Raw genomic sequence first — 12,481 nt, 5'->3', positions numbered from 1 at the left:
TTTGGTTTTTTTTATAATACCCGTGGTACGTAATTTAACCGTGGTTTCTGTCATACCCGTGATATACGTTATTTCAGTGAACCTCGCCTATGACCTGCCCGCCTCCGCCTCCCCAGTCCTCAACAGCCCCCAGCTTGCCGTCGACGGGGACATCAACACTTGCTTCGAGACGCTGGCTACAAGTGGGTCCCCATCCTGGCAGGTGAACTTGGAGACAAATCAGTGGATTACCTGGATCCGGATCCACACAGGTAGAACATGCAACTTTACTTCGTAACGCCATCGCAACGTGACATATCAGGGACAATAATTTACGGAAAGTCAAAACGTCCAAGCCATAGACTAATCATCCTTCGTCATCTCCCCAAAGAGATTTCATTGGATTTAAAAGGTAAAAGAGTAATAACAAATATATGACTGGATCATTGAAAATCACCGATGACACCAGGTCTTCGTATATAGGGAAGTAAGGATAAGATATATGGATGAACAACTCCCGTATTGCAATTAGGAGTGACGTTAAGGTGTAGGCTCTAACACCTTTATCAAGCGAGTGTTGTACAGAGTATGGTTGAAATACCCCTGCGAACTATCAACTCATCAAAGACCACAATTCGTCTTATCCTTTTGTATATATTACTGGCTTCACCTGTTAAAATGTTTATCTTATATCACCTCTTTTGTACGGTGGCCCATAAGGGACATGGAGTCTGTTTTTCCATATTTTGATGTTTCACTTACTTTTATCGTAACCTTTAGCAACACAATTTGTCAAAAAAATAAATTTGTATAAAAACAACCGAAAACGTGGAAAATGTACTTTCAAGTAGTTATTGAGTCGCTGAAATGTGAAGCGAAAATGTCTAAAACTAAATTGGAAATGTCAAAAACCAACCAATGTTTTTTACATTTTCATTTTAGTTTTTGACATTTTCGTTTTTGTTTTTTTACATTTTCACTTTAGTTTTTGACATTTTCGTTTCACTTTTCTGCGATTCAATATCTTCTTTACACATGATTTATCACATATTTGTAAGACAAATCGTGTTAATTTGCAAAAGGTAACGACAAAAGTAAGTGAAACAGACTCCATGTCCCTTATGGGCCACCGTACTTTTGTGTGCATAACTACCAAAATCTACCCAACTGTAGAAACACTGCCTCGGAATTGTGTATGTACTTGTCAACGGTGTACATCACTTGCTTGATAACAGTTTTAGAACCTACACCGTGACGTCGCTCCTCATTGAAATCACGAAGTTGTTCATCCATATATCGTATCCTTACTTAGTACTCCAACTTCTAAATGCCCCTGAGAGAAGTTGTTCGTTTACAGTTTAAGATTGTCCTTTCGGTATCACCGTCGTTCACACAACTGATACACAGTAAACTACGTTTATAACGAACTCAAAGGGACCACTTATTTTAGTTCGCTATAACCGTAGTTTGTTGTAAGCATATATGCAGCATATAGACAACAGATGGCCGGGACCAAAAATCAATCGCTATATCCGCGAGATCGTCACAAGCGTCTTTGTTATAAACGAAGTTGACACTGTCTGCTTCTTTCACGTACAAGTGCGGTGTACAATTTTATTCACTCTCGCTCCTTGCAGCCACGACGACCGACCTGCTGATTGAGCTGGACCGCCTTGACGGCAACGGTGACGTCATCACGTCTGTGTGCAACTCCTCCTATAACCCACGACACCGGGTGTCATCTGGACACCTGGACATCCGATGCAAGGAACCAATACTGGCCAGATGGGTCAAGATTATCAGGCACGTAAACGCGTCACCAAGGTTACAGCTGTGTGAAGTGGAGGTCAGTGGAGGTAAGACGCAGCACACTTGTCAGCATGGATAGTTGTAGGATAGTTTGGGTGGAGGTAAGACGCAGCACACTTGTCAGCATGGATAGTTGTAGGATAGTTTAAGTGGATGTCAGTGTAGGTATTTCTACTTTTATACCACAATTCCGGTCCTGTTGCTATGGTTTCATTGGTTGTAATTGAAGGCGTAAACGAGTGGGAGTTGTTTATCGTACAAAGAATACACCATGAGGTCGTTTATTTCTCACGTGCTGTATCAGCATTTTGTACAGCCTCTTTAAGGATGATCATAAAATGTACAAGCTTTCAACATATTTATATTACCTGTATTTTAAAAATGGTGACTCCCTCAATAGAATCCGACCTCGACGTTGTCGGACAAGTCCATTTGATGCACAGGTGGGTATATCCCGCATATTCTCACAATTCTCACGTCGAATATATTACCTGTATCTTTTCTCCCAATACCGATTGTCATATCTCTCCCACTTCTGGATGCGATCGTTCGGCAATCACGTTTACCTGCGTTGCCCAGCTACATCTACGGGGAACAATTCACTAGATACTCCCCTCTCAAACTTAACGTTGTCCAATATACGACGTCATCAAGTTGCGAGCGCGTGTTCGTATCTCCAGAAAGGACGTAATGAAAGAACAATGTTTTATCCTGAAATAAACCATGCTTCGGTGTTCAAGGTTCTTTGCGATTTATCGCGTAGCTATCTTATATTGGGTGATACATATTATAACCTGAGGTATATTATGATCTGCCTACATGTTCTCATGTGGCAATGTTATTTACGTAAATATTATTCATTTTACAATTCAAGACTTGAAATCGATACCTCATTGCTCTGTTATCAAGACTGAAAAATGGAAGGATCAGTTTTAAACTATCTTTTTATTACCGATTTGTGTTTTGTTATGTCATGTATGTTTCAGTAACTTTTATTAGCTATGATACATAAACGGTAAGCTGAAAAAGTATATAGATTATTGTATTCGCTCGGAGTGGAGTTAGAAATACTCTACTCTTCGAGTCTCTTTTGTCGGATTATGCATCAACGTATTTAAAACATCCCCAGTGGCGTTTTGGCCATACATCTGGCACTCTTATACACATGTATTCCTTCATTATTAAAAGAATCATAAGGCTGTTTCTGGACTACGATAAGGTATCATTGGTGATGGGTTTAGCACTGTGTGTAGAGTTTTCGCCTTTATTTTATGGCATATCCAAGGTCATCTTCCCGAGGCAAGGGAGTTAACTGACTATAAAAGTCCAGTCTCAACCCTTGCCGAACTAGGCTGGTATTATGGAGTTACATTTTGGCTGGACTAACGAGTCTATGCATTGTCCAATCAAAATCGTGCAACGAAATCGAAATCCGGTAGGTAAACTGTCGTGTAGATTTCGGTCGATTTTCAAAGCATGTACACCGCCAACTCGTTGTCAACAAATATTTTCCAAATATTTTCATGTTTTTGATCAAGGTGCTCAGCCATTTTTGATGCACTTTGCGATGTAAGACCCGTTTTATCACACTATAGAACATGATTATCGATCAGATCGTCTTGATACAAATGCAAGTGATATGAGAGGTGGAATCTGATTGGTCCATAGGAGAGGCTCAGAAGGTCCATGACTCGTAATAACCACTGGTGGCGCTACGATCGAGCTCAGGAATAACAGCCTAGTTCGGCAAGGGTGGAAACTGGACTTTTAAAGTCAGTTAACTCTCTTGCTTCGGGAAGATGATCCAAGGTGGGTCTAACGGCATTGCTTCTTGTTGGCAGGGCGTAACGTCGCCTTGAAGAAGCGCACCTACCAGAGTTCAACCTGGGGCGGTCCTGACTTTATCAACGGCACCCTAAAGGCCTACAACTTCACGTCCGACCTCGCCGTGGACGGCAGCACAGCCACGGACTTCACAAGGGGGTCGTGCACGGTGACCAACGTGCTGAACACGCCCACGTGCAGAGAAGGGACAACCAACCCGTCTTGGGCCGTGGACCTTGGACAGCTTTACGACATCTACAGCGTGGTCGTCTACAACAGGGGCGATCGTAAGTAGCAAACATGATAGCCAAGGACGACGTTGTTTTATTTAAGAGCGAGATCCATTTTTTACGAAACAAAATTGTAGACATATTCGTAGTCGGATTCCCCACGGGATATAACCTGTTTAGGCGTTGTCTCGTCTATTAATTGTGGCAAATAGCAAGTACTTAGAAAGCGGAACGTGACATTATAACACATGGTACACCATGCCGAAGCTTATCATGGGTGCCCAACTCAGACAAAGTATACTGACTCCGAGCCGACCATTCCTTGTCTTATCCTTTTAGTCCTGAGCCTGCAACAAGTACCATTTTTTACGTCTTTTGGAACCACTGACCTTCAGCTTTCTATATATGTTTTGGGACTCGTGAAGATCCGGGGAAGAATAGGTCTTCAGCAACACATGCTTGTCGTAAAAGGCGACCGTGCTTGTCGTAAGAGGCGACTAAAGGGATGGGGTGGTCAGGCTCGCTGACGTGGTTGATGCATGTCATCGTATCCAAAATGCGCGGATCGATGCTCATGATGTCAATCACTGGACAGTCTAGTCCAGACTCGATTATTTACAGACAGCCGTCATGTAGCTGGAATATTGCTGAGTGTGGCGTTAATCAACTAACAAACATCCACAAACAAACAAAATATACGTTTTGAGAGTACAATGTAACAGATAACTGTTGATAATTATCTATTTTGGCGAGGAAGGATGGACGAGACGGACAATGAAATATCGAACGGGTAAAAGCAGCATGTCCACTGCTTGTGTTTGTGTCGTCCACAGCTGGGTTGACGAACAGACTGGCTGGTTTCTCCCTGCTCACTTCCGGTCCTGAATACATGGAGATATACCGTGACGTCACCAACAACCCGGCGCTCGTGACGGAAGTGGAGGTCCCCGGGAACCTGACAGCTGACGGCGTCCTTCTCCGTCTGTATGGCTGCCGCATTCTCACTCTGTGTGAGGTCGAGGTGTACGGAGGTAGGGGCTCTCTGTGTGAGGTCGAGGTGTACGGAGGTAGGGACACTCTGTGTGAGGTCGAGGTGTACGGAGGTAGGGGCACTCTGTGTGAGGTCGAGGTGTACGGAGGTAGGGGCACTCTGTGTGAGGTCGAGGTGCACGGAGGTAGGGACACTCTGTGTGAGGCCGATGAGGTGATTATATTGACAAAATATAAGTGCAAAAGATATTCTGCGACTTGGTCTTATATAGAAGTTGCAAAACTTTTTGAACGCCCCTCGTAAAAGAGAAATTACAAACAAACAATATTCAATATAGTTTGAGTTGTTATATCAACAATAAAATACATTTGGTGATAAGCAGTACCAATAAATAAAGCCAACTGTCAGTAGCAACAACATCAACAGCGAGTATATAATCAGAAGTAAAACAAACGAACACTTACAGTGCTGTGTATAACAGAAATATAGTGTCCACCGCCGTCTCCCGCAGATTGCCTGGACGAGTTGCACGGCCTGGAGTGTAACAATACCTGTCAGTGTCGGGACGAAGACGAGGCGTGTGGGAAGCTGGACGGCCAGTGTCTGTCTGGGTGCCCTGATGGCTACACAGGGCTAGACTGTACACAATGTAAGTGTGGACTTAACACAGGGCTTGACTGTACACAATGTAAGTGTGGACTTAACACAGGGCTTGACTGTACACAACGTAAGTGTGCACTTAACACAGGGCTAGACTGTACACAATGTAAGTGTGCACTTAACACAGGGATAGACTGTACACAATGTAAGTGTGCACTTAACCCCTGAGATTGACAGTACACAATGTAAGTGTGCACTTAACGCAGGGCTTGACTGTACACAATGTAAGTGTGGACTTAACACCTAGACTTGACTGTACACAATGTAAGTGTGGACTTAACACCTAGACTTGACTGTACACAATGTAAGTGTGGACTTAACACCTAGACTTGACTGTACACAATGTAAGTGAGCACTTAACACCTAGACTTGACTGTACACAATGTAAGTGTGCACTTAACACCTAGACTTGACTGTACACAATGTAAGTGAGCACTTAACACCTAGACTTGACTGTACACAATGTAAGTGAGCACTTAACACCTAGACTTGACTGGACACAATGTACGTGTAGAGTTAACAGCTGAGCTAGACTGTACACAATGAAAGTGTGGACTTATCACCTGAGCTTGACTGTATTAAATGTAAGTGTGCACTTAACACATGAGCTTGACTGTATACAATGTAAGTGTGCACTTAACACCGGATCTAGACTGTACACAATGTAAGTGTGCACTTAACACCTGAGCTTGTCTGTACACAATGGAAGTGTGCACATAACACCTGATCTAGACTGTACACGATGGAAGTGTGCACTTAGCATTTGACTTAGGCTATACACAATGTAAGTGTGCACTTAACACCTGAGCTTGACTATACACAACGTAAGTGGTCACTTAACACCCGAGCTTGACTGTACACAATGTAAGTGTGCACTTAACACCTGAGCTTGACTGTATTAAACGTAAGGGTGCACTTAACACCCGAGCTTGACTGTACACAATGTAAGTGTGGACTTAATACCTAAGCTTGACTGTACACAATGTAAGTGTGCACTTAACACCTGAGCTTGACTGTACACAACGTTAGTGTGCACTTAACACCTGATCTAGGCTGTACACAATGTAAGTGTGCACTTAACACCTGAGCTTGTCTGTACACAATGGAAGTGTGCACATAACACCTGATCTAGACTGTACACGATGGAAGTGTGCACTTAACACCTGAGCTTGACTGTACACAATGTAAGTGTGCACTTAACACCTGAGCTTGACTATACACAACGTAAGTGGTCACTTAACACCCGAGCTTGACTGTACACAATGTAAGTGTGGACTTAATACCTAAGCTTGACTGTACACAATGTAAGTGTGCACATAACACCTGATCTAGACTGTACACAATGTAAGTGTGCACTTAACACCTGAGCTTGACTATACACAACGTAAGTGGTCACTTAACACCCGAGCTTGACTGTACACAATGGAAGTGTGCACTTAACACCTGATCTAGACTGTACACGATGGAAGTGTGCACTTAACATTTGACCTAGTCTATACACAATGTAAGTGTGCACTTAACACCTGAGCTTGACTGTACACAACGTAAGTGTGCACTTAACACCCGAGCTTAACTGTACACAATGTAAGTGTGCACTTAACACCTGAGCTTGATTGTACACAATGTAAGTGTTAACGTAATTCAGCAGCTTGACTGTGCAGAATTTAAGTGTGCACTTAACACCTGAACTTGACTGTACAGAATGTAAGTGTACACATAACACGTGCGCTTGACTGTACACAATGTAAGTGTGCACTTAACACGTGCGCTTGACTGTACACAACGTAAGTGTGCACTTAACACCTGAGCTAGACTGTACACGATGTAAGTGTGCACTTAACACCTGAATGTGACTGTACACAATGTAAGTTTGCACTTAACACAGGACAGAGACTGTACACAACGTAAGTGTGAACTTAACACCAGATCTTGACTTTACAAAATATAAGACAATTAGTGTAAACTTAACAAAGAAAGACTGTACAGAATGTGAGTATGAACGCAATGGGTGGACTTAACTCGAGGTCTTGACCGTACACAATGTAAATGTTGATTTAATCTCATCTGTACAGAATGTAAGTGTGCATTAATTGCAGGGTCCTGACTGTACACAATGTAAGTGCTGACTTAAGAGAGGAGGTTGACTGTACAGAAAATAAGTGTGGACTTAACGTAAAGTCTTGACTGTACAGAATATAAGTGTGGACTTAATTCAGGGTCTTGACTGTACAGAATATAAGTGTGGACTTAATTCAGGGTCTTAACTGTACAGAATGTAAATGTGAACTTAACCCAAGGTCTTGACCGTACACAATGTAACAATGTAACAGTTACAACTGTAAGTGTGCAAGTTACACAGGAACGTGACTACCCATAGATCTTAAGTGCGAACTTAACATCGGGACCTGACCCTTCAAACTGTAAGTGTCAACGTAGCACATGGACGATTGACGTTTTCATGCCTCATGTGTAACGTGACCTTCACATTGGATCCACCAAACCGGCCACCGTCACGTGTTGATTTCCTACCTCATTAATCCGTCAGAAACACTACATCCTGATAAAGAGGCAAAAAGAAAACTTACTGACCCTCCCTTGTTCCAGTGTGTCGGAACGGGACGTACGGTCTGGACTGTAACAAGACGTGTAACGACAACTGCCTCGACGACTCATGCCACCCCGTCACCGGGCGCTGCACCGACGGCTGTGAGCCGGGATGGATCGGACCCATGTGCAACAAAGGTAAGTTTTCTGTTCAACTAGTCCCACTTGGTTCAGAGGTTGAATTTCAACCTGTCAAATCCGCATACTACTGAAAGGCGGGTTCGGAGATATATTCACCTTATTATTTTGTTATCATTGACGGCCTGAAGACCGTGACCAGAGTACAAAACAACCATGGCACTACGACCGTCGTAAGTCTATGTAAGGTATGGGAGTTACGATCACCTTAAAGCAAAGATCGAGTTGTACAACGACACCCTTAACGACAAATGTACTATTCTTAGAGCAGAGCATATTTAACCATATTCTCTCCGATGTAGACACCCCGTGTATTGAACGATTAGTTGGTGAAGGAATTATTTGGTTTGTAGGCATTATATGTCTGAATCCACGATCGCTTCATTTCGTGTTCCGTGTTTGAATTTGCAATGTTATAATCCGTGTTATCCGTGTTAGCAGTGTTATCTATGTGAGCCGTGTTAGCAATGTTAGCTGTGTTAGCAATGTTAGCCGTGTTAGCCGTGTTAGCCATGTTAGCTGTGTCAGCCGTGTAATTCGTGTTATCCATGTTATCCGTGTTATCCATCTTAGCTGTGTTAGCTGTGTTAGCAATGTTAGCAATGTAATCCGTGTTGTCCGTGTTCTCTATGTTAGCTCTGTTAGTTTGGTTACCCGTGTTATCCGTGTTTTCCATGCTATCCGTGTTAGCTGTGTTAGCAATGTTAGCAATGTAATCCGTGTTGTCCGTGTTCTCTATGTTAGCTCTGTTAGTTTGGTTACCCGTGTTATCCGTGTTTTCCATGTTATCCGTGTTAGCTGTGTTAGACGTGTTAGCAATGTAATCCGTGTTATCCATGTTAGCTGTGTTAGCCATGTTAGCCATCATAGCCATTTTAGCCGTGCTATCACTCATCATCACTACAACTTCCCATGCTTCTCCACAGCCTGCTCAGAGGGGTGGTATGGCCCTCAATGTGAACTACCCTGTAACCGGAATTGTCACCATCAGCTGTGCTACGCCCACAACGGCAGCTGTAGTCACGGGTGTTCAGCGGGCTGGATGGGCGTCAGCTGTCACAGAGGTGAGTAAACCTAGCAGATAAACATACTGTTTTGAAATTGGAGGCAATCTAACTAAAGAACTGCTTTGAGAGGCATTTAGAGTGAGGGAGTGAGTGTGATTTTACGCCTCTTGTAGCAACAGTCCCGCAATATCACGGCGGGGGACACTAGAAATGGGCCTCACACATTGTACCCATGTCGGAATCGAACCCAGGTCTTCGGCGAGACAAGCGAACAATTAAACCACTAGGCTACCCGACCGCCCCTGAAGTCTGTATGTACACACAAGGGGTAATATACGGTAAACGTCTTAACAGGTGAAGCCAGTAGAAAAACAAACAAAGCCTTAACCGAAACGTCGCTCCCAATTATGAATAAAATAGTTCATCCATATCCAATCCTTACTTAGTCTAACTAAAGATTAGGTATCTAGTCAATGTTTGGAATCGAGCGATTTTGCATATGAACATTGACAACGGAACAATGCTGAAGTATGGTGAATACCACCGTTGGTAGGTGACGACATATCCACATTGTACGATATAAAAGAGTCTTAGAGGCTTCTCATTTTATGGAAATGATTGTGTAACCCTGACACGTTGGTTAGAGTGTGTTATACCTAATTATATGCATTCTAAAATAGATTTCGTCAAGTTTGATAAGTTGGAGTACCGATATCGAACGTATACATTTCTATGAGGCAGCCATTGTTCCATGCATCGACTGGGTAGTATTACTGTAGAGTAAGTGAGTTGAGTTTAACGCCGCTTTTAACAGTATTCCAGTAATATCGCGGGGTGTCAGCTTAATGTGGGAGGAAAGCCCGAAGTGATGAAGATCTCAGACGTTTACCTCTCCGGTGAAACCCACGAGCACGGGTATGGTGCTGACAAACCTAGAATCATACTCGGGGCGAATCGGGATTCGAACCCACAATCATAGGCTTCTGGCTTGCCTAGGGGACGCAACTCTGCACAGCGAATCGGCATTAAACTCAACTCACTTACTCACTCATTGTATAACGTCCTGTCACGAATGGAATACTGTAAGGGGCTGTCTTGCGATCTCGTATTCTCGCACCTTTGGCATATTTAGCTCGTTTCCAAAGGTCGAGATCGCGAGAATGCGAGATCGCGAGAATGTCCCTTACACTATTCCATTGACACGCCATCCTGTGTATAGCGCGCACAGGTAAAACGATCGGGCGAATTTGAGCAATGCAACCTTAGTGGCGGAGAGTAGGTGGATGGGAGGCCGTGTTACCCGGGATGGCATGTCACACGTGGTAAATCCTTGGACAATTGGTTTTCTTCTTAAATATGCCTCATCCTGATCGAATGGAATTATAATGTAACTGTTAACCTTCAGGCGCTCGATAGGCAGCTTGGGTCGTCTACTCCCCAGGGAGCGGAGAATACAATTCGAGAGTACACTGATCCATTAGTGGGGTAATAATGGTGGACAGATTCACTGAATTGGTTGTTGCATGTCATCGTACCCCAAGTGCGTAGATCGATGCTTATCTTATCAATCACTGGAGGGGGCACGGGTGGCCCAGTCGTCTAAGGCGCCGCGATTCGCTGTGCAGAGTTGCGTCCCTTGGGCATGCTAGAAACCTATGATTGTGGGTTCGAATCCCGGTTCGCCCCGAGTATGTTTCTAGGTTTGTCAGCACCATACCCGTGCTCGTGGGTTTCACCGAAGTGATAAACGTCTGAGATCTTCATCACTTCGGGCTTTCCTCCCACATTAAGCTGACACACCGCGATATAACTGGAATACTGTTAAAAGCGGCGTTAAACCCAACTCACTCACTCACTCACTCAATCACTGGATTGTCTGGTTCAGACTCCATTAATAACAGACCGCCGTCATATAGCTGGAATATTGCTGAGTGCGACGATAACAAACAAACAAAACAAAAAAAACAACGTAAAACAATCTTTTTTTAACGGCAGATTTAGTAGAATACACTTCAATAATATCAGATTATAATTGTAAATGTATATAAAAAAAGCGTGATTGATAAGATCAGCCTAGCTTGGTGAACGACGTGTCTTCAGTACAACCGGTCTCTGGTTGATCTGGATCTGTGGCTGTCGTGGGTCTACATACAGACAAACCTGGTGGATCCTCTTCACACAAACCGCCCTACCTTCCCCTCCAGTCATGCTGGATGAGCCCCATGCATAAATTGTACGTTTAGTTTATGGTGATGAGATCTCCCGCATTGTGTATGTATATTATCACGATATTATCACACGTTTCCACAAAGCCCTGACCATGTGCCCGACCTCCGTAATCCCCCGTGTAACCCCCCTGCGAATACATCAACGCTGTAAATGTCGTATAATTGTCCAATGACACAATCTACCATCTATCGTTAATCATGGACACAATGAATGTAATCCACGTAAGGATATTTATTACAACGTACGTTTTCCTGCTGCCGCTTCGAGGTGAGGTGGTGAGGTGAAATGGGGTTTAACGTCGCGTCCAAGATTATTGCACTTATATAGCGACATGCATGCACGTGTGTGTGTGTGGGTGCTTGTACTAGTCCAGACTGATGCCGATTTATAGTGCTAGCTCACTAAGATACCATGCCGCAGTTTAACATGAATACCCCACTCAGACACAGTATACTGACTCCGAGCTGACCAGTCCTTGTTTTAGCCCCTTAATGCCGAGCGCCAGACAGGATAACAACAAGTACCATCTTTTAACCTCCTTTGGTATGACGAGGCCGGGGATCGAACCCCGGACTTTCAACTCTCCGGGCGGACGCTCTACCATTAGACCACGGAGGCGGTCTCTGTTTCGATGTATTGTATGACCACATACAACGTATTCTTCCTAAAATGCGCTGCTATGTATTCAGTCATATTTAGAGGTACAGTGTGCTCGAGTTGTGTGTCCCATCAGTGGTATATCGTTCCCGATTTGTACGATGAGCTATGCATGGCATATAGGCTTGTTGCTAGACCTGTTTATGAGGGTACTAGCGCTCTCTATAGTACTGTACAGTGTGGTGTCTACCGCTCGTTATATTACTGCACAACGTGGTGTCTATCACTATTCATATTACTGTATAGTGTGGTGACTACCACTATTCATATTACTGTATAGTGGGGTGTCAATATTACTGCCCAACTTGGTGTCTATCACTATTCATATTATTGTATAGTGTGGTGTCTACAGC

General features: G+C 43.6%; 1 protein-coding gene across 1 annotated transcript in view; it reads left to right on the top strand.

Moving 5' to 3' along the window:
• Positions 1-12,481, top strand: part of LOC139480018 (receptor-type tyrosine-protein phosphatase T-like) — a 46,476-nt gene that overhangs the window by 7,768 nt on the left and 26,227 nt on the right. Inside the window, exons 3-9 of the mRNA XM_071262990.1 lie at positions 78-251; positions 1,617-1,835; positions 3,630-3,899; positions 4,676-4,873; positions 5,345-5,482; positions 8,098-8,235; positions 9,162-9,299. Of these exons, the coding sequence (XP_071119091.1) occupies positions 78-251; positions 1,617-1,835; positions 3,630-3,899; positions 4,676-4,873; positions 5,345-5,482; positions 8,098-8,235; positions 9,162-9,299 (1,275 nt within the window). The remainder of the gene's footprint in view (positions 1-77; positions 252-1,616; positions 1,836-3,629; positions 3,900-4,675; positions 4,874-5,344; positions 5,483-8,097; positions 8,236-9,161; positions 9,300-12,481) is intronic.

Source organism: Haliotis cracherodii, unplaced genomic scaffold, assembly GCF_022045235.1.
Source record: "Haliotis cracherodii isolate W230 unplaced genomic scaffold, xgHalCrac1.p SCAF_4, whole genome shotgun sequence".
Lineage (NCBI taxonomy): Eukaryota > Metazoa > Mollusca > Gastropoda > Lepetellida > Haliotidae > Haliotis > Haliotis cracherodii.
This window is presented reverse-complemented; position numbering and strand designations above follow the sequence as displayed.